The 20,260-nt window shown below is 33.1% G+C and overlaps 1 protein-coding gene across 1 annotated transcript in view; it reads right to left on the bottom strand.

The window, feature by feature from the left end:
• Nucleotides 1-1,099: 1,099 nt before the first annotated feature.
• The window catches only part of Cfap47 (cilia and flagella associated protein 47), a 410,015-nt gene continuing 390,854 nt past the window's right edge, over nt 1,100-20,260 (bottom strand). The window contains exons 63-64 of the mRNA XM_071606058.1: nt 6,367-6,535; nt 1,100-1,312 (exon numbers count right to left, since the gene is read on the bottom strand). Of these exons, the coding sequence (XP_071462159.1) occupies nt 1,100-1,312; nt 6,367-6,535 (382 nt within the window). The remainder of the gene's footprint in view (nt 1,313-6,366; nt 6,536-20,260) is intronic.

Genomic DNA, 20,260 nt, shown 5'->3' with positions numbered 1-20,260 from the left:
TTACCCTGAATCATTTTGAGGTATGCCCATGTTTTCAAAAAACTGCAGTATAGGAACATATGGTCTACACATATGTATTTTTAAATTAATTACTTATTAAATAGTACATAATATTCCAAATAACAGATATAAGAAATGGTGACTTCTATCTTATATGCTAATTTTATTATTAATATTTTAAAGACTTGTAAGGACCATCTACATGAAAAAAATTGAGTTTGATAGCAACACCGGTATTTAAAGTATAATAGAATAGTATTCAACCTTAAAAAAGAAGGAATTCCTGTTATTTATGACAACATGGATGAACTTGGAGGATATTATGCTAAATGGAATAAGCCAAGCACAGAAATTTAGTTCTTGTTCTTTCAGGAACAGCAAATATTCTCACTTGTATTTGGAGTATTATAAAAGTGAACTCATAGAAGCAGAAAGAATATTGATTATCAGGGGTGAGAGTGGGCAGGGATAACTGAGGAGATGTTGGTAAAAGGATATAAAGATAGGAGGAATAAATTCAAGAGATCTACAGTTAAAGATGGTGACTAGGATAAATAACAATATATTGTATACTGGAAAATCACTAAGAATGTACATTTTAAATGTATCTACCACAAAAGAATAACAAATATGTGAGAGAATACATAAATTAATTAGCTTAAGTTAGCCATTCTGCAATGTATATTTCAAAACATAGTTGCATATAATAAATATATACACCTTTTAGTTGTCAATTAAAAAAAATAAAGACTCATAAGCAACATCTACATGAGTAATTGAGCTTTAATAGCAACACTAATATTTGAAATATTGTAATCACTGAAATCATGTTCCAGTTTTACTACAAATGTACTCCTGCACTTAAAAAAGTAAACCAACTCCAAAATTTGCAACCCAAGTCCATTTAAAAAAACATAGACAACTCAGAAATGAAGTATGACATATTCAGAGAACAGATTAAGTCAGTATTTTAAAAGACAAGAAAATATAGAAGGCCTACTATAATTAAACCATTATTCCTCAGAAATATTCCTGAAGATGAAATATCATGAAAATATTCAATTCTACTTGAGACCAAGAAATGTTTTGAAAAAAGATTTTATTTATTCTTCATCATCAAAGGAGCACCCTTGATTGTAGAAGATACTCCTGTTCTTATGAGTTTAGTATTTTCACGGACAAAATTGTGCTGACGAATTGGCATGTTGTCGTATCTCTTGTTAGTAGAATCGATTTTGGCTTTTACATTTATCAGTGATGTACTTGCTGGGGGTAATCCATTGATTTCATACAACCAGTACATATCTTCTGTCTGGAAATAAAGAGGGAGATATTTTATGTACAATATCTGGGGATTCTGAAAAATGCAGGGAAGTGAAGGGAAAAATGCAGTATATTGCAATTAATACCTTCTCTTTGCCACAAAGGGTATGGGGAAGTTACAAAAATGAAACTGCATGTATAATGACAGATATTTAATGTAAAAATAAATTAAGAAGAGCTTTGGCTTTTCTTTCTTTTCTTTTCTTTTTTTTTTTTTTTTTTTGGTACTGGGGATTGAACTCAGGGGTACTCAACCACTGAGCCAAGTCCCCAGTCCTATTTTTTTATCTAGTGGTTGCAGTATTATGTATTCAGAGTCAGTGATTCAAAAGTGGACCAAGCCAAACATCATAATATAACTGAGTTAAGTACTCCTTTACTTTGTATAAGGATGCTCAATTTGAAAAACAGATCCAGATTTTGGTGATTGTGCATGTATCATTGTGAATTTTTCTCCAGTAAAAGTAACTCACTTCATGGGTCCAAATGAATGAGCTAAATGAAGAGACACACACACCCATATATCTGGTACTTGGTACTAATATGTGAGCTATAAGAAGTGACTGGTACTCATGTCCAGCACTTCGTGAATTCACATGAGTGAGCCACATGACAACATCTACATTCACACCTGGTACCTAATGTGTACAAATAGGAGCTACAAGTAGGTAGGGGCTTTCATCTTCATCTGACACTTAGTTCTAGACTCCCTCAAAAATTATTACATATAAAGACATTATTTTAAAAGTCCCATTATATCACAGGTAAGATTCCAACAATTTTATAATGTGACACAGAAAGAGAGAGAGAGAGAGAGAGAGAGAGAGAGAGAATGTATGAATTTTTAATTTTTTTTGTAGTTGTAGATGGAAAGGATGCCTTTATTTTATTTGTTTATTTTTATGTGGTGCTGAGGATCGAACCCAGTGCCTCACGCATACTAGGCAAGCACTTTACCACTGAGCTACAGCCCCAGCCCTATATGTGCACTTTTTAAGGAAGTTATTCATGCCCTTTTCCCAATATGTTATATAACAGTAAGAACAATACGCTTATTTTACAAAATAGTGATTAAACATTAGTTTTTTAACCTATTGTTAAGTTTCTCCTACCCAGCTATGAATATAAACAATTATCCATTTATATTTTCAAAAACATTTTAAAGATATAGCTCTATATCTTCTTCCCAAAACTCTCTTTGAAAATATAAATAAAAAGCAAAAGTTAAAATAATATAAGAATAAACTAATATCTCCATACCACTTCTACCTCATAGAATCTGTGTTGATTTTTTTTTCTTTCTATCATTTTTCTACCCTTTCAACCATATACTTTTTTTTTTTTTTTGTATCAGGGATTGAACCCAGGGCCCTTTACCACTGAGCCACATCCCCAGACTTTTTTTTTTTGTATTTTATTTAGAGGCAGGGTCTTGCTGAGTTGCTTAGGGTCTCACTAAGTTACTGAGGCTAACTTTGAACTTGTGATTCTCCTGCCTCAGCCTCCCAAGGTGCTGGAATTACAGGCATGAGCCACCACGCCCAACTTTGGGTTAATTTTTACAATGAATATTAAATTGATCATTGTACTTTACAACTATTTTTTAAAGAAATAAAAGTAGTACTTTTCTAAGTTGAAAAGTTCACTTTTAAGTAGTGACTCCATATTCTGAAAAGAGATCAGGCAAAGCCTTATAGAATGAATGACCAAGGCTATGTTTTTAAGTGCATATTTCTTTCTGTGAATGGAGACAATTGATAATTATTCATTAGTAGATGTGGTCTGTGGCCACCCACATCCCTCAGGAGTTTCCATTTCTCTGTTCGCTCCAACTTTACATTGTCAGTACCTGCAACTCCATGATTAAGAGTTTTTCAGAAACTCCAGAAGGATTCTCTCTTGGCATCAAAGTATTAATTGTCCCTGGAAGCATTCCTCAATCAATGATTAGAATGGTATCAAGAAGTGTATAAATACCCTAACTTCCTGGCCCTGTTGGGTGTGAAAATTCTGAGGTGTGCATGCTACACTATTTCCCAGAGGTCTCTCATGGGATTAATTTCTAGTTGCTCACTGTGGCAGATGCCTTGATAAAGCACCCTTTACTGATTTTTCTTCCTTCTGTACATCAAATCCTGGCTTTCCTGTACCCATTTCTTGAGATCACAGAGCAACTATGCTACTTGAATTTGAATTCTTATTTGAGAATACTCTTCTAAGGGAATACAAACCAAGACATATATTTACACTAACATTTTCTACTGCTTTATGCTAATGGTAGATTCCTTTAAAAGCAATGAACATTTACCTACAGTACCTATGCGTGGTTATGTTTCTAATTATAACATGGGCATTTACATATAAATATGACATATTATATATTCCTATATATATGTATAATATTATATAAACAAGATGAAGCATCATATGTTTCATCTTGGAGAAATCTGATAGTTCTCACATTTTTGTAAACTATTTAAAATTTACTATGTGCACTATGGAAAACTCAACAGACTTATTACTCTCTGAGTAACACAGATTTTTGTAAAACATTTTGAACAAGTTAACTTTGGTCCCTCAAAGCTAATGCTATTTGCCTTATTTACTAATTGGGAAAGATAGCTTTTAATCATTCTAAACGCGATTTAATTACATGAGAAATTATGAAGCTTGCTAATATGATTGTTGAGATTTGTTTGGGCTAAGATTTAATTAAGCTATCCCTTAAAATCATTTTTATTTCCAAGAGAAGCACAATGAAGATCATATTGCTGCAAATATTGACTCGATGCTTAAAATCAATAATTTAAAAATGATGATAATGTAAACAATAATTTTCATTTAGATAATTATTTCACTTTTTAAATTGTCTTCACATTTATTATGGGAGTCATTGTGGTGTTGAAATTAAGAACTGGGATTTGGAGTCAAATAGACTGAACCATGATTTTAAAATCATTGATTTGATATACACAATTATTCTTATGAATCTCCAGGGCATTATACTTAGAATAAAAAGCCAGTTTCAAAAGGTCATGGAGTGTACTATTCCATTTGTATAATATTCTATCAGTGACAGAACCATAGATATGGAGAAAAGATTAGCATATGTCAGGGTTGTGGCAGGAATTTCAGTGTTGGACACAACTATAAAGGATTAGCACAAGGTAGTTCCTCTGTGGTGGTGGAAAAGCTCTATATCTCAGCTTTGGTTGTACTTATATTCATCTTATACTTGGGTTGTAATGGCCTAGAATCACACACAAATGCACAAATGTAAAAAAAAATTATGCTAAAAATAGAATAAGGTCTCTACTCTAATTAACAGTGTTTTTACCAATATCAGTCAGTTTTCTTGTTTTGATATTTTACTGTAGATATTAAGATGTCACCATTGGAGGAAATTCAAGGAAGGCTTCACAAGACTCTGTACTTTTGCAACTTCTTGTAAGTCTGTACATTTTTAAAGTTAAAAATATATGAGATTTAGAAGTCACTTGAAAACTAAATGGATATTTGACATGTATTAATACTATGAAATCATTGTTAATTTTTAGTTCCTGATAATGGTAGCATGGTTATGATTTTTATCATTTAGAGAATAGTAGGAAGTATTTACAAATAATACAATGTTTTGGATTTTCTTTAATGTGGAAGGTGAGAAAGGCCGTGGGTGTGAAGGTGAAGCAGAAGTGGCTATGAGTTTATAATTGTTCATACTGTATGATGAGTGTATGGAGGTTATTCTATTTCTGCACATATTTGGAATTTTCCATAATAAAAACTGAATCAACAAAAGTACTAATTTCTTAAACATATTTCAATCTCAATTTGATTCTCAGGTAAGCTTTATCAAATTGTGCCATTTCAAACTAACTAAAAATGACAAGAGTCTCAGTTGATTCCATATACCATCACATAAAACCTTTAATTATGCCACCAATAATTTAATTATCAAATCACAAGGAAACTAGGCACCTATTTTGTTCATAAAACTTGATAAATAGTTAATTTAAGAAACTGCCCATTGTATGCTAGATAAAATGAGTACCATTTTAATTTGCAAATCTTTTTAAGGATACCATTTAATCCCCTTAGAGTATATAAGCAAGTACAACATGATCATCTTAAGTACCAATGCAGGCAATGGGATATGCAGTGCAAGGCAAAAGAGGCTTTATCTTCTTTATTATTTAGGTTGCACATACTCTTCAAAAGATGAAAAACAGAAATAACTTTTTCAAATACTATTCAACATTTTCTCTTTTTCATTAAAATAAAAAGAGTATTTTTCTGATTATAGCCCTACATAATAATTGTTTGATATAAAAGTTTAGAAATCCCTTTGGCATTAGGATTTGTGTATTATAAGATGACAACATATCTTTTGAGTCTGTGCTACTGAAAGTAAACTGTGGTAATAAGTATCTTTTCCAAAATAATACGAAAATATCTTTGGCCTAAAAGTTCTTACTATAAAATGCATATGAAATCTTATAGAGAAATTTTCCTTATTGGATAAAATTTTAAAATTGTATTTGCCTTGACTATTAATAAAATGGCCACCTTAACAGAATCCTTTATAAATAGTACATTTTATACCATGTTTTTCGATTCTAAATAAAATTTACCTTCATATTCTTCATTTTAGTTTCAACATTTGATAGTACTGTATGCCTTAATCAAAGGTTCCAAAATTTCTATCTCAAATAATCTAAAGTTAATGTTTTTAACAGCTATATTACACAAAATGATACATAGCTATACATATCACTTTACAGTTGTTATTTGTTTCTTCCACATTTCCTTAGTATGGAGGAGAAGTGATTTCTTACTTTCCCCTCGTATTGACAACCTTATGTTATATTCAATATTTAAGTTCTTTTACTACACAAAAGAAAAGTAAAATAATACACAGCAGTTGAAATAAGTTGACTTTTGCAAGGTTTCTATTCTCTCTGATCAATGGTAAAACACTTTCTTCTTCATTTAATGCTTTTAGTGATATCACACATTCTTGATTATTGTCATTATAGAACTCACCTCTATTACTAATGTTGCTTTGTATTTCTTACTGTACATTCGGGGTTTAAATCCTACAACGATGAGGATTCCTTTAGTGTTATAAGGAGGAAGTTCTCCAGTCTGAGGTTTTACAAAAAACTCCGGATCACTGCCAGGTAGGAAGTATGCAGTGAATGGCTCAGAATATCTGGAATAAAAGTATAGATATCAACCTGTCAAATTAGATTGTGATCTAATTCTTTTTGTGAGTATTGATGTATAAAGTTTGAATCCTGCTGCAAAAGGCATACATTTAAATATGAATGCTGAATACTAATAGAGTAAGAGTGAGAAGGCATTTTTATAATGAAGTGTCATTCTTTCCAGGGTGACAAAATAGAATCCTAAAGTTTTTTTTTTTTTTTTTTTCCATTCACGTTGCATTCATAGTGTACAAATAAAATATACTATCTCTATAAAAATTGTCAGAATTTATGTCCCAAGTGAAAAGTTAGCCAATTGCAAATACGTTCATATGTAAAATAACTAACCACTAAAGCTATGATAAAGTCTTTTGTTTCCAGTAATATTTCATTATGATATTTGCTTACTTTCTTTCAGCTCTCCACTTGTTAAGTGAGGTGAAAACCCTTTAGAGTCTCATTAAAGTTTTTTGGTCCTGAAGATGGTCTATGATCTTAAGTGAACTGAATGACATTTTGGATTCCAGTGACTATCTATCTTCATGTCAAGGTTGGCTACATTTGAGGTGAAGACTGTGAAAGAAGTTGAAGGATTTCCTGGTAGAATAAAGCAGGGCAGCCACACACTGCATAAGAGGTTGTAAGTGAGGAATTTAAAATTCAAATTGACAGGGAAAGTGCATGTAACATGTCAGGTATGGCTTCTGAAAACAATTTCAATAGTGAAACATAGAAGAAAACACAGGAAAAATTCAGGTTGGAACTCACTGATCCATTCAACAAATATGTACTGAGTATCATGATGGAATATCGAGAACGTGGTCTGTGGATATGGATGGCTTAGATTGGAATCATAGCTCTATTTTGGTCCATGAGTTTAGAAAATATACTTAATCTTTCTGTTTCTCAGTTTCGTCACCTGTTAAATTAATAACCATAGTAAATTAACTTTATCAATGCCTGGCACATGGAAATTGGTAAGGATTAGCCAGTGTTACTTTAATCACTGCTATTGTTTTAAAATATTTTTTAAACAGTGCTGGAAAATGATGAATGATCCAATAAATAAAGTCTATGAAGATTATATCAGGAAGATGGCAGAAAAGGAACTCACAAATTCTCCTACCCCTCAGTGGAGACACCAATTCAAAATAATATATGGAAAATTTCCCTTGTTGGAATACAAAAGTCAATTACAAGTCTTTGTGCCATAATAGAGCAAGAAACAAGCCACACAAAATTCAAGGAATTTCTTGGTACCTTTTTGACATAGTTCCTTCCCCTGGCACAGTGCAGCTACATGATAGGAGAAAAAAGCCAGCTGGCTCCTGGATTTTTCCTGAGGAGGAAAATGGGAGACTGCACCTGGGCATCCAAAGTTCTGATTTTACACTGAGGTGGGGCTGTATAAGGAATTGGCTTATGACTTGCCTATCTCTTAAGGCTGATGGAACTCAGCATGCTCTAGATTTCTGGGGGCTATCAAGAACCAAACAGAAAGTCTGGAGCTGAAGAAAACAATTGATGAAAAGAAAAAAATGTAACAAGAAGAATCAACAACAAACTTGATCAAGCCAAAGAAAGAACCTGTGTACTTGAAGAATGATCAATTTGAAGAGAAATCAGCTCTAAACATCTAGTCAAAGGATGAATGGGAAAAGAGTAAAAAGGGATGAATAAAGCCTTTGGAATTTGTGGGACACTATCAAGAGAGCTAACCTTTGGGAAGGTGACATCAGCAAGATGGTGTAGTAGGAGATCCCAGCCTTATTTCCTTCCACAAAGAATGATTTGTCAGATCTATGATTTGCCTGATGCTATGGTTTGACTGCTCCAAAACACATGTTAAAATTTAATCCCTGATGCAATAGTGTTGGTGGTGGGGCCTAATGAGAGGTGATTGGATCACGAGAGTGGCGCCCTCAGGAATGGATTAGTGCCACTAACATTGGAGTAGGGAAAATCAGTTGTTATAAAAGTGACCTGATCTCATCCTTGCTCTTCTTGCTATCTCATTCTAACCCTTTCACCTTCTACTGCAAAAATATACAGTACAAGATCATTGCCAGATGCTTGTGCCATGTTCTCGTACTTTCTAGTCTCCAGAATCAGGTCTGCGGTATTCTGTTATAGCAGCAGAAAATGGACTAAGACACCTGACAAAGAGCTCAAAATAATTGTTTTAAGGAAGCTCAGCAAACTATGAGGACAGATAGACAACTCAACAAAATTAGAGAAGCTCAATAAAGAGAAAGAAATTATTTTAAAAGAATAATATGGTAGCTATTCATGAATCAAAATAAGCCTGAAAGAGTTCAAGAGCCCATTTAAGATGCAGCAGCAATACAGTAGAAGAAAAAAAAAGCTAAGAATAATTATACATTTTGACTGCACCACCCATCCTCTAGATAGCACACAGAGGGAACTCCTTGGTTTGCAAGTCCCCCTAACAGGGAAAAAAAGTGGGTTGAATAACTAACTTCCTTAATCCTTTGGGGGTACATTCTGGGATAGTAGTTTCAATTTCATTCTCCCTAGGTCACTGTAGAGATTAGCATAATTGTTAAGTCTAAAGACAGCTGGAAATAAAGATGGAAGATATCAATAGCAGCCATGGGGCAGGAGACATCATGATCCTCAATGTCCTGTTCTGCACAAGACTTCATCAGTCTTCTTTACTGAAGATCACCAAAGTCCTCTTGGTGGTTATGTATCATTCACATTTTCATGGCCAAGGACCCCACAGTGTTTGCTATCAAAGACCACCAGGTGGCTTGCTCTCTCGGGCTTTCTGTATATTTCACTGCTGAGGAAGCAAACAGCCAGCACAGACACCACAGATTTCCTGAATATTTCACCACTGAAGGCCCCACAGAGTTTTGCCTTCATGGTCTCCCAGTGCTGAGCCAAATCTACCCTTCCCCATCTACAACCATTTCAGCTGCTGCTGTTGTGGATGTTCTGGCTTAGTACCCACACAACAGCCACATGTGTACTTGCAAATGGGCTCAAGTTCTCTGCTGCAAACCCCAGCATACATTTAAATATGAATGCTGAATGCTAATAGAGTAAGAGTGAGAAGGCATTTTTATAATGAAGTGTCATTCTTTCCAGGGTGACAAAATAGAATCCTAAAGTTTTTTTTTTTTTTTTCACTCCCATAGCATTCATAGTGTACCAATAAAATATACTGTCTGTATAAAAGTTGTCAGAATTTATGTCCCAAGTGAAAATTTAGCCAATTGCAAATACGTTCATATGTAAAATAACTAAATTCCCACTCTTGTGCACTGATAGCTAACACCTGCCAACTAGGCTGGTGCACAATGCTAGCTCCAAGTACTACAATTGCAAGTGCACTAGCAGCTACCCTTGCCCCTTGGAGGCTGCTTCTTGCCAGTGTGTTGAACATACAGCTGGTTCCTATAGCTGCACTCACATGAATGCCTCCAGCTGGGGCCTGTGTCTGCCCTTTCGCATGCAACTGGCTAGACTCCATTCCACAGCTGACACATACAAATTGCTCAAGTACACACTGACAGCCTAACTACCCCATATGTGTCTGCAGTTAGCTTCATCCGTTATCTGGATTTATCATCTGAGCATGGGCTTCCAACTGCCGCCTGTCTTGGCCCCTTGGCAGTGGACCCAGTGTTACCACTAAAGAATCCAAGAGCCTTCAAAGATACCTGGACCTCTCATAGCTCTTGTGTCCATGGGCCACACAGTTGCTGATGTTACAGACCTCAACTGTCCAAGCTCATGAGACATTATTTCCTCAAAGACTTGAAAATACTGTATGCCACCAAACATGGCACCCTCTGCCATTAGACATAGTGCTATAGCATACACCCACCCACGTGTCCTGTTCCCCCTTTCTGAAGGTGAAAGTTTTTTTTACTGATGCCAATATATAAAAAGTCTGTAAGAGGTGACTACTTTTTCAAATGAACTGACACCTGTGCAAGGTTATAATGATTATGAAGAATCATGGAAACATGACACCACCAGAGCAACAAAATAAACTTGTAGCACAGACCCCAAAGAACTGAAGGTCACTGAATTGCCTGAGAAAGAAGTAAAAATAATTATTTAAAAGAAGTTCCATAAACTAAAAGAGAACAAAGATAAACAATTTAATAAAATCAAGAAAACACACAAGACAAAAATAAACAGCTCAACCAAAAGATTGAAAATAAATAAAGGAACCAAACAGGAATATTAGCGATGAAATATATGATTGCTGAATTTAAAAATTCAGTTGACAGCTTCTAAAGCAGACTAGATCAACAGAAGAAAGAATAAACAAACTGGAACAGAAATTTGAAATGAACCATTTAGAGGAGAAAACAGAAAGAATGAAAACTTGTGTGGGATCTGAGAAAACATGAAGAAAGCTAATACTTGTATATAAGGATGGAAATAAGAAAAAGACAGAGAAAAAGGAACAGAAAACTTATTAAGATGGCTAAAAACTATCCCAATCCTAGGAAAAATATGAGCATCTAGGCACATAAATTTCAAAGGTCTACAATAAGTTTTAATCCAAAATAGTTCACCAAGGAACATTATATTGAAACTGTCAAAAATTAAAGGCAAATACATAATCTTAAAATCACAAAGAGAAAAGGAACCTTAACACAAACAAAGGAATTCTAATAAGTCTACCTGTGGTCTTCTCAGTTGCAACTATGCAGATCAGAAGAGCGTGAGGATGATATATTTAAAGTGTTGAGGGAACAAACTAAACCTGACAACCAAAAATTCTCAGCAAAGCTGTCTTTCAGAGATAAGGGGGGAAAATAAAGAATTTAATTCAAAATCTGCCACAAGAAATAAATTGCCACATTATTGTACAAAGATAAAGGGGTCAACTTACTAAGAAGATTAAACCATTGTAAATATATATTAAACCCAATACTAGAGCCCATAAATATATAAAGCAAATATTAATAGATCTTAAGGGAGATAGAGACAGCAATGCGATAATATCATGGTATATTTATGCCCTACTTTCAACAATGGACAGATCATTTAGACTGAAAATTGATAAAGAAACATTAGGCTTGAACTGTACTTTAGGTCGACTGAACTTAATGGATAAATATAGAACATTTCATTTAACAGCAGCAGAATATACATGTTTCTCAAAAGTATATAGAACTCTCCAGGATAGATAGTGTATTAGATCACAAGTCAAGTTAGCATATTTAAGAACATGGAAATCATATCAAGAATGTTTTCCAACCACAGTGCCATGAAACTAGAAATCAATAACAGGAAGAATTTAGAAAAGTTCACAAATGTGGCAAATTAAGCATGCTCCCGAACAACAATTTCTTTGTCAAAAAAGGAAATCAAAAGGAAAATTTTTAAAATCTTAAGTCAAATGAAAATGGAAACAATATATGAAATATTAATGGATGCTACAAATGTAGTTTACAAGTAAAATTTATAGAGGTAGATGCTCAAGTAAAGAAGAAAGCTCTCAAATAAACAAACTAACATTATGCTTCACTTATCTAAAAGAAAAACCTAAACCAAAAGTTGATAGAAAGAAGGAAATAGTAAAAAAAAAAAAAAAAAAAAAATAAGGCTCATACCCATAGGAAAAAACATCAACAAAACTAAGTTCTTTGCTTTTAAATTAACAAATTCAAATAAATAAGAAAGAAAAATAGACATTACAGTGGATGCCTCAGAAATTAAAAGGAAAAATAAGAACTATTATAAACAATGCATGTAAGCAAATTGAAAAACTAAGATGTCAATTAATAAATTCCTAGAAGTATACAATCTATCAAAATTGGACCAAGAAGAAATAAACTAGTTAAAGAAGTCAGTTAAAAAAATTGTAGTAGTAAGTAAAAAAATTTCCAATGAAGAAATTTCCAGCACCAGATGTCTTCACAGCTGAATTTTATCAAACATTCCAAGAAAAATTAACATCAGTCGTTATTAAACTCTTCTAAAAAATGAAAGTCCCAATATTATACCTCCACAAACTAGAAGAAAAAACTAAAGCCAAAGTTAGCTGAAGGCAGAATATAGAAATTAGAGCAGAAATAAATGAAATAAGGAATAAAAAAAATTGATAAAATCAACAAAACTGTGAGTGTTGAAAAGGTCAACAAAGTTGACAATGCTTTAACTAGACTAACTTAAAAAAAGAAAATATTCAAATAAATAAAGAATGAAAGAGACATTATATATAATTGATTCTGTTGTTAAAAGGATTATAAGAAACCACTGTGAATAATTATAAGCCAAAATAATTGAGAAATGGATAAGTGCCTAGAATTACATAACCAATAAAGACTGACTCATAAAGAAATAGAAAATATGACTAGGAAGGATATTAAATCAGTAGCCAAAAAACTCCAATGAAAGAAAAGTACAGGGTCAGATGACTTTCACTAGTGAATTTTACCATTCTTTTTAAGGAGAATTAACAATGATCCTTCTCAAACTCTTCCAAAAAATTGAGGAGAAGGGAACACTTCCAAACTCATTTTATGAGGCCAGAATCACCCTGATACCAAAAGCAGACACTACAAGAAAATAAAATTAGGTTAATAGGCCTGATGAACATATATAAACAAATTTTTTTTAAATGAGCAAAATGAATTCAACATCACTTTCAATGAATTGTATGCCATAACCAAATGGGACTGTGGGAGGCAATAATTTTTGATATATAAAAAAAATCAAACAATGTGATATGTTAATGCAATGAAGTATAAAAATAAACAATTATTGTAACAGATACAGAAAAATTATTTGACAAATGGAACACTATTTCATGATTCAAAGAGTCAACAAACTAGGAATACAAGGAATTTTCTATCTCATCATGCAGGCCTATGCAAAAAGCCCACAACTAAAATTATACTCAACAGTGAAACATTGAAAGCTTTCTGTCCAAGATCAGGAACAAGACAAGGATGCCCATTCTTGCCACTTCTATTCAGTATTGGACAAGATGTTTTACCACAGCAATGATGTAAAAAATAAAAGACATTCAAATATGAAAGGAAAAAGTAAAAATTGTTCCTGGTCACAGATGACATAAACTTATGTGTAGAAAACCCTCATAGAATCCAAAGACTTTTGAAAGTCATAAGTAAATTCAACAACAGTGCAGGACATTAAAAAACTAGTTGCATTTTTTTTTTTTTTTTTGGTACCAGGGATTGAGTCCAGCCAGAGATGCTTAACCATTGAGCCATGTCCCCAGCCATTTTTAATATATTTTATTTAAAGACAGGATCTCACTAAGTTGCTTAGGACCTCACTAAGTTGCTGAGGCTAGCCTTGAACTTGTGATCCTCCTGCCTCAGACTCCTGAGTTGCTGGATTTACAGGAGTGAGTTACCATGCCCAGCTATGTTTAATCTGATTTAAACATTACATAGTATATACATGAAACCCATTAACATGTACAATTTTTGTTTTTATATATCAATTAAAAATAAATTTCACAAAATATCAGTTTCATTTGTACATAATGAATAAATGGAAAAGGAGAATAAAAAATCCTATTTACATTAGCATCATAAATAATAAAATACTTATATATAAACTTAACCAAGTAGATTAAAGACTTGTTCACTGAAAAATCTTATATATATATATATATATAGATAGATAGATATAGATATAGATATATAGATATAGATATATAGATATGTATATCTATGTGTGTGTGTGTGTGTATATATATATATATATATATATATATATATATATATATATCTCCAGCTCACATTCAGGGAACCCTACATTGTGGTTTATTTTCTCTATATATGATTTATTTGTTTTATATATATATATATATATATATATATATATATATATATATACACACACACACCATATATATATATATATACACACCATATATATATATATATACACACACTATATATATATATATATATATATATATATATATATATATATATATATATAGTCTCTAAAAGAGTCAAAGTGAAAAAACAAAAAACATAGTAAAACAAAAACCCAAGAATACAATAGTGTTTGCCAGGAGCGGCTGATAATGAAGGGTTACTCTTGAATAGAAATGAAATTTTAATCCTGCAAGATGAACATTCTGCTGTAAAAAATTGTGCTTATAATTAATAATATTGTACTGTAGCCTTAAATATTTGTTAAGAGAATTGATCTTATGCTATGTGTATCTTACTGCAATAGAAGAAAAAAAAAGACGAAGTACCTATTATTAAGAAGATGAATATAATGCAGTGTTTTTAACTTGTTGATTCAAAAGAAGTAAACTCACGGTTAAAATGATTTATATATATTTCCAAAATATAAACAATATACATGATATATAAAATATTAATGAATTGCTTTAGTCAAAGTTGAAATGAGGAACCAGCCAGGATATGTTGTACAGTTATAATGTTTATTCTTCAGTTTCTAATCATCTGGTCATTAAGAATCGAGATTGTGGCCTTAGGTAACTCAGTGTTTCACAGTATTTTGCCAGCATCCTTACATAAATCACTACGTAGGGAGTTCCCTGAGTCTAAACTGGTTTCATTATCTTTTGATTTCTAACATATTTAAGTTCCTACAAAACTATCTAAGAAGACCACACAAACAAAAAATTTGATCTTAACTAAAAACATTCAGAAGTAGAAAAATCTTACAGCAAAATTCTTACTGACATAAGAATTATAGTTATTTGAAGTTTATTCAGATACTCATGGGGATGGTAGTTGGTGATCAATGCAGAACAACTATATAATCAGTTCATGAAATAATGAGGCTTCATTAGGAAAGGTTTAAAATATTAACTCACTAGTAAAGAAGCTTTGAAGTATTTATAGCAGAAGTTCAGAATTTAGTATATTTCTAAAGAACAACTGCCTATAGAATATTTTGACCCTCTTCTGTTCTTCTAAAGTCCATGCACAGGAATAAAGTCTGGAATCTTTGGGAGAAATGTTGATGGCCAGTGGTGAGCTTTATAATTTATCCTTCTTCAATACATGCTGCTATATTTCTAAAACAAGATTTAAATAAAGCTAGTCCTTGGACTGAGAAAATAAGTGTTGAATGGCTCAAAGTATTCAGTGCCCTGGAACCCAGAACTGTATTCCTGGTGGGAATGGGGAAAGAAGATCCTCTCTGGAAAAGGAAGATGCAAGGCCTGCTATCTTGATGTGGGAGAGATGGCCAGATGGATTGGGATATTTGGTCCTGGGTCTATGTTGTGGTTGTCTGCCCTTGATACACAATAGCACCTATTTATTGTGAACTCGGTCATCACTACTTAGGGGAAAGTCATGACCTATCCCTGTCTCCTCTGATGATAAATGTATACCAGCTTTTTCAGGCTCCCCTGGAAGCCTGGGCATTCAAGGAAGAAAAAGCCTGAGAAGAGATGATATCAGTCTTGAGAAAGATGGAAACATGAGTGGACCAACAAGTCTTCAGGAAGCCATGGGGCCTGTGGTGAACTGATGTGAGTCAAGAAGGCAGCACCTTCACTAATAAAGGCAGAGAAGAGAAATAGGAAGAGCCCAGATCAGATAAACAGATGTGTTCTAAATGTACATCTGGCCTGTAATCTATATTTCAGGCCCTGGGAAAATCCTGTCACACAGATGACCACCAGTATACTAGTTAAAATTGTAGTTTAGCCACTATGATATTCAGACCTGATAGCCTATTAATATGATGATCTAGGTTTCCTTTGTAAGATAATTTAAAAAAAATAATGGCTTATAAGCCGACTTCTCAATTACACAGCTTTGATCCCTGGTATTGACACATGTGACTTTTGTAGTCTCAAGTATTCATAAGAAGCACTGACATTGCACTACTAGAGTGATCCTAATTTTACAGAGGCCCAGAATTAAATTACAGCAATTGGGGGTGAGGTTACAAGTCATTGTGCCTCTCCAACTATTGAGTTTCCTTAAGAAAAACACTTTTTTCCTGCATGAGTCCTCCCATATACAATAGTAAAAACAATGTTTTTGTTCTGAAAACTAAATACAAAATTAAAGATGTCAGCTACTGCTGATGAAGGGATAGGCTAAAAATCAAATAATCTATGAAAATGATTTTTAGAACAAAAATATTGCTAACAATAGAGAATGCAATGTAGAAGCAATAGCTTCAACTTGTTATTTCTGATATGAATGGGTGTTCTATAGGTTATATGAGGAAACAAGACAAAGGGTTTGCTAAAATCACTTTAGTGGATGCTCTGACCTGTATAACTCTAAATCATCCAGTGGGGGAAATGGTTTAATGAAAAGTGAAGATTCATTTTGCTTGTAGTTCAGGAAATTTATGGGTTTCAAGAGAAATACAACTCAAGAGACAGCAAATATTACATCATCATCTTGCCAGGGTTAATGCAGCAAATAGTAACATTAGATTAGGTGTTGAAGGGGAGTTTCTAGGATGTGTTTAGAGACTGCATCAAGGAAGACTAGTAAAGGGGCATTTTCATGGCATGAGCTTTAATGCTGTTGTTTGGGGGAGGAAGAAAATGAATGACATGGAGTCTCAATAGTGAGGAGATACCTGCCCCAAAGATATATAGGTCTAGGTGATCTGTAGAGTCCTAAGGATGACAGAAAGTTTAGTATCCTTTTTCTGAGGCTTTCAATGTTGACAGCACCCAGCCAACACTCCTTTATGAATTTTCAAATGTCACCTAAGGAGGTGTTATTACCTCTGGTTAAGAACTATTGGACCTACTTTCAAAACTCATTTTCTTGCCCTTATTTTCCATTGCCTGAACTATATGACCCTTTCAACTTGTAAAGCCCTATACACATTTACACAAAGATTTCTGTTACATAATCCCAGTAATCTCATTTTAAGTTGGCATGGCTTCCAGAAGGTTCTTCTTCATTCAGTTATTTCCAAGACTTCTGTTTTATTGATTCATATTTTTAACCATGGATTCTTTTGTTCAAACATTTACATTGAAGCACAGGTGAATAAATGAAATGAAAATAGTGCTTCATTGTTTTAATACTAAGGGTTTGTGTGCATTTTGATGGAGAAGAGGGTTAGGGTTTGGAATAGTGAAGCACTATTTAAAAATGACCATCTTTGGGGGCTGGGGTTGTGGCTCAGTGGTAGAGTGCTTGCCTAGTATGTGTGAGGCACTGGGTTAGATTCTGTACCACATATAAATAAATAAATAAAATAAAGGTCCATGAAACTCTAAAAAAAAGTTTTTTAAAAATGATCATCTTGGAGCTGTGAGTCTAGCTCATTGTAAGAGCATATGCTGATCATGTCAAAGCCCTGAGCTTGATTTACAACAGCAAGAAAAAAAGAATGATCACTTATCTCCTCTGGAATGTGGCATTCCTAATTTATACTAGCCAATAGTGTGTGTGTGTGTGTGTGTGTGTGTGTGTGTGTGTGTGTGTATATATATATATATATATATATATATATACATACACATATATACATACATATACATACTATAGCTGACAGAGCCAATGCTGGAGGTAGGAATAGGAATGTTTAACAGCTTTTTTAGAGCTGTTGGTATTGAATATATATCTGAGCAAATCTGACTTGTTTATTAGCCTAACAAAATTCAGAAGTCCCTGAATCTGAGGCTCATAAGACACCAACCTGGAGTAGGGATGTGAACAAGAGTCTAGTCTCTATTGGGATGGGACTAGAGGGAGGGGAGGCAGGAGCTGAGGCATCTTACCTAAATGGCCACCCAGCTCACTAAGCACTGCCAAAGTCTAGTAACTTCCATCATTCTTCACTGTCATTGTGTAAACATGTATCTATGTGTGGGTATGCAAATGTTTTGGTAAATCAGAGACCATGATATCAATTTTGTAGTACTGTAAAATTTAAATTATATAATTTTACATATGCTAAATAGTAGGCATACAATGAACATTTATTATTATTATTGTGTTGTTCTTAGGGCAGACAAGGGACTAAAGAAACTGTAACGATCATGAATAATCACTAAAGTGGGCTGATAGTGTCTTACATTTGACATAGCTCTGATCTTTATTGGAAAGAAATTATTTTCTGTTTTTTTTCTTGATAATAACATCATTAACCATGATAGAAAACTGTATCTGGGGAAATATCCCTTTCTATATGTTTATGACAAAAATATGTCAATCATTCTCAAAGGTAAAAATAACTGTATTCGGAAAATTGAAATAGCTTCTCAGATAAATGCTGACTCTAGAGATATGATGTTAATGCATAGAGGAAAGAGAGAAGATTTCTGAAGGGGAAAAGTTGTCATTAAATTTTAAAGGGTTTCTAGAGGTTTTAAAATACTTTTTGCTTTCCATCTGGAGCATTTGAAAGCTATTTATTTCAGTCAGTGGAAAGTCCTTGAGAAAACTGCTTACAAAACAATTTCATCAGTTTTTTTATATGTCATCATTTTTTAAAGGATGGTAGTTTTATTGTTATTGTTGGGAATAAATGGATACTCAGCTGTGGTGTAAGATAGTTGATGAATTAAAGATGGTTTAAACAATGTAAGCAGTATGAGTCCTAAAAGATTTCTTAAATTACATGTATTTAATGTGTGTGTTTATAAAAAGGTACACATAAAACCCTATAATTTATTTTTGAAAATCAGAATCCTTGTCCACAATAGATATTAATTTTACAATATGAAAATTTCTATGTAGCATGATCCAAAATGACTCTTCAAAAACTGGTTAGTTCATACAATTAGGAATCGATTTCTAATTCCTATAGTTTAGCAGAACTGAGTTGTAATTAGTGTTTATGGTCAGAAGATGGCACACTACTATTTCTTAAGATTTACAACATAGACCTTTGTGTAATTCATGTTCTGTTCACTTTAAAGAGAAGTATTTTTAATGCTATCACAAATGACAGATGTGAGTGAAAAATAAGACAGAAAAAAAGAAAAGCAAATTTCTCAAAAGTTTTACTTATTACTAATCACTTATGTGCAAATACAATTTTTAAAATAAGATTAATAGGTAAGCTGTTTTGATACTTGGTAATGTTTTTATCCTTCTTCAGAACACTTTGTAGCTCTAAAACATGCCTAAAATTGCTTGACAAACACTAGGCCTTTTAAATACTTAAAACATATAAAGTGAAATGTATTCCTTAAAGTATCTTCTCTTTCCTATTGTCCTAGGGACATTGTGTTTTATATAATTAATTTAGGATACAGAGAAACCACCATGGGGAAGTGGTCAAATCTTGAATATGATTGCATCATTCTGTTTTCTTATCTCACCTTTTTTTCTTTCTTCTATACTCCCTACTAGTTTTCTAGATCTTCAGAATGACCTGGGATTTTTAATACCTACTTAGGTATAGCCTACCCAGGATTGGAGAGTAAGCTAAATATATTCAGTAGCTTATTTACAGCATTGGATCTTTAAAATAAGTTCAAAAACAGATCTGACATAGGGAAGTGGGTAGTTTCCAATTATCCTAGAAAACTGACCTACAAAAAGAAAATAAACCCATCCTTTTCTGTGATTTGCACACCACTATCTGAGCCTTGACACTCAAAGACTACCAGGTGGTTACAATATTCAGGAAGAATCTAGGGAGAGTATAGTGACTTAGGAGAAGCTTAAAATGTTCAAGTAAGCATTACTTGATTACCATAGCATGCTTGTATTTCCTTTAACAATTTCACATTGAAAAAAGTGGCCAGTGTTCCCTTTTTTATATCCATGTCAACA

The sequence above is a fragment of the Marmota flaviventris genome, chromosome X, assembly GCF_047511675.1.
Source record: "Marmota flaviventris isolate mMarFla1 chromosome X, mMarFla1.hap1, whole genome shotgun sequence".
Classification (NCBI taxonomy): Eukaryota; Metazoa; Chordata; class Mammalia; order Rodentia; family Sciuridae; genus Marmota; species Marmota flaviventris.
This window is presented reverse-complemented; position numbering and strand designations above follow the sequence as displayed.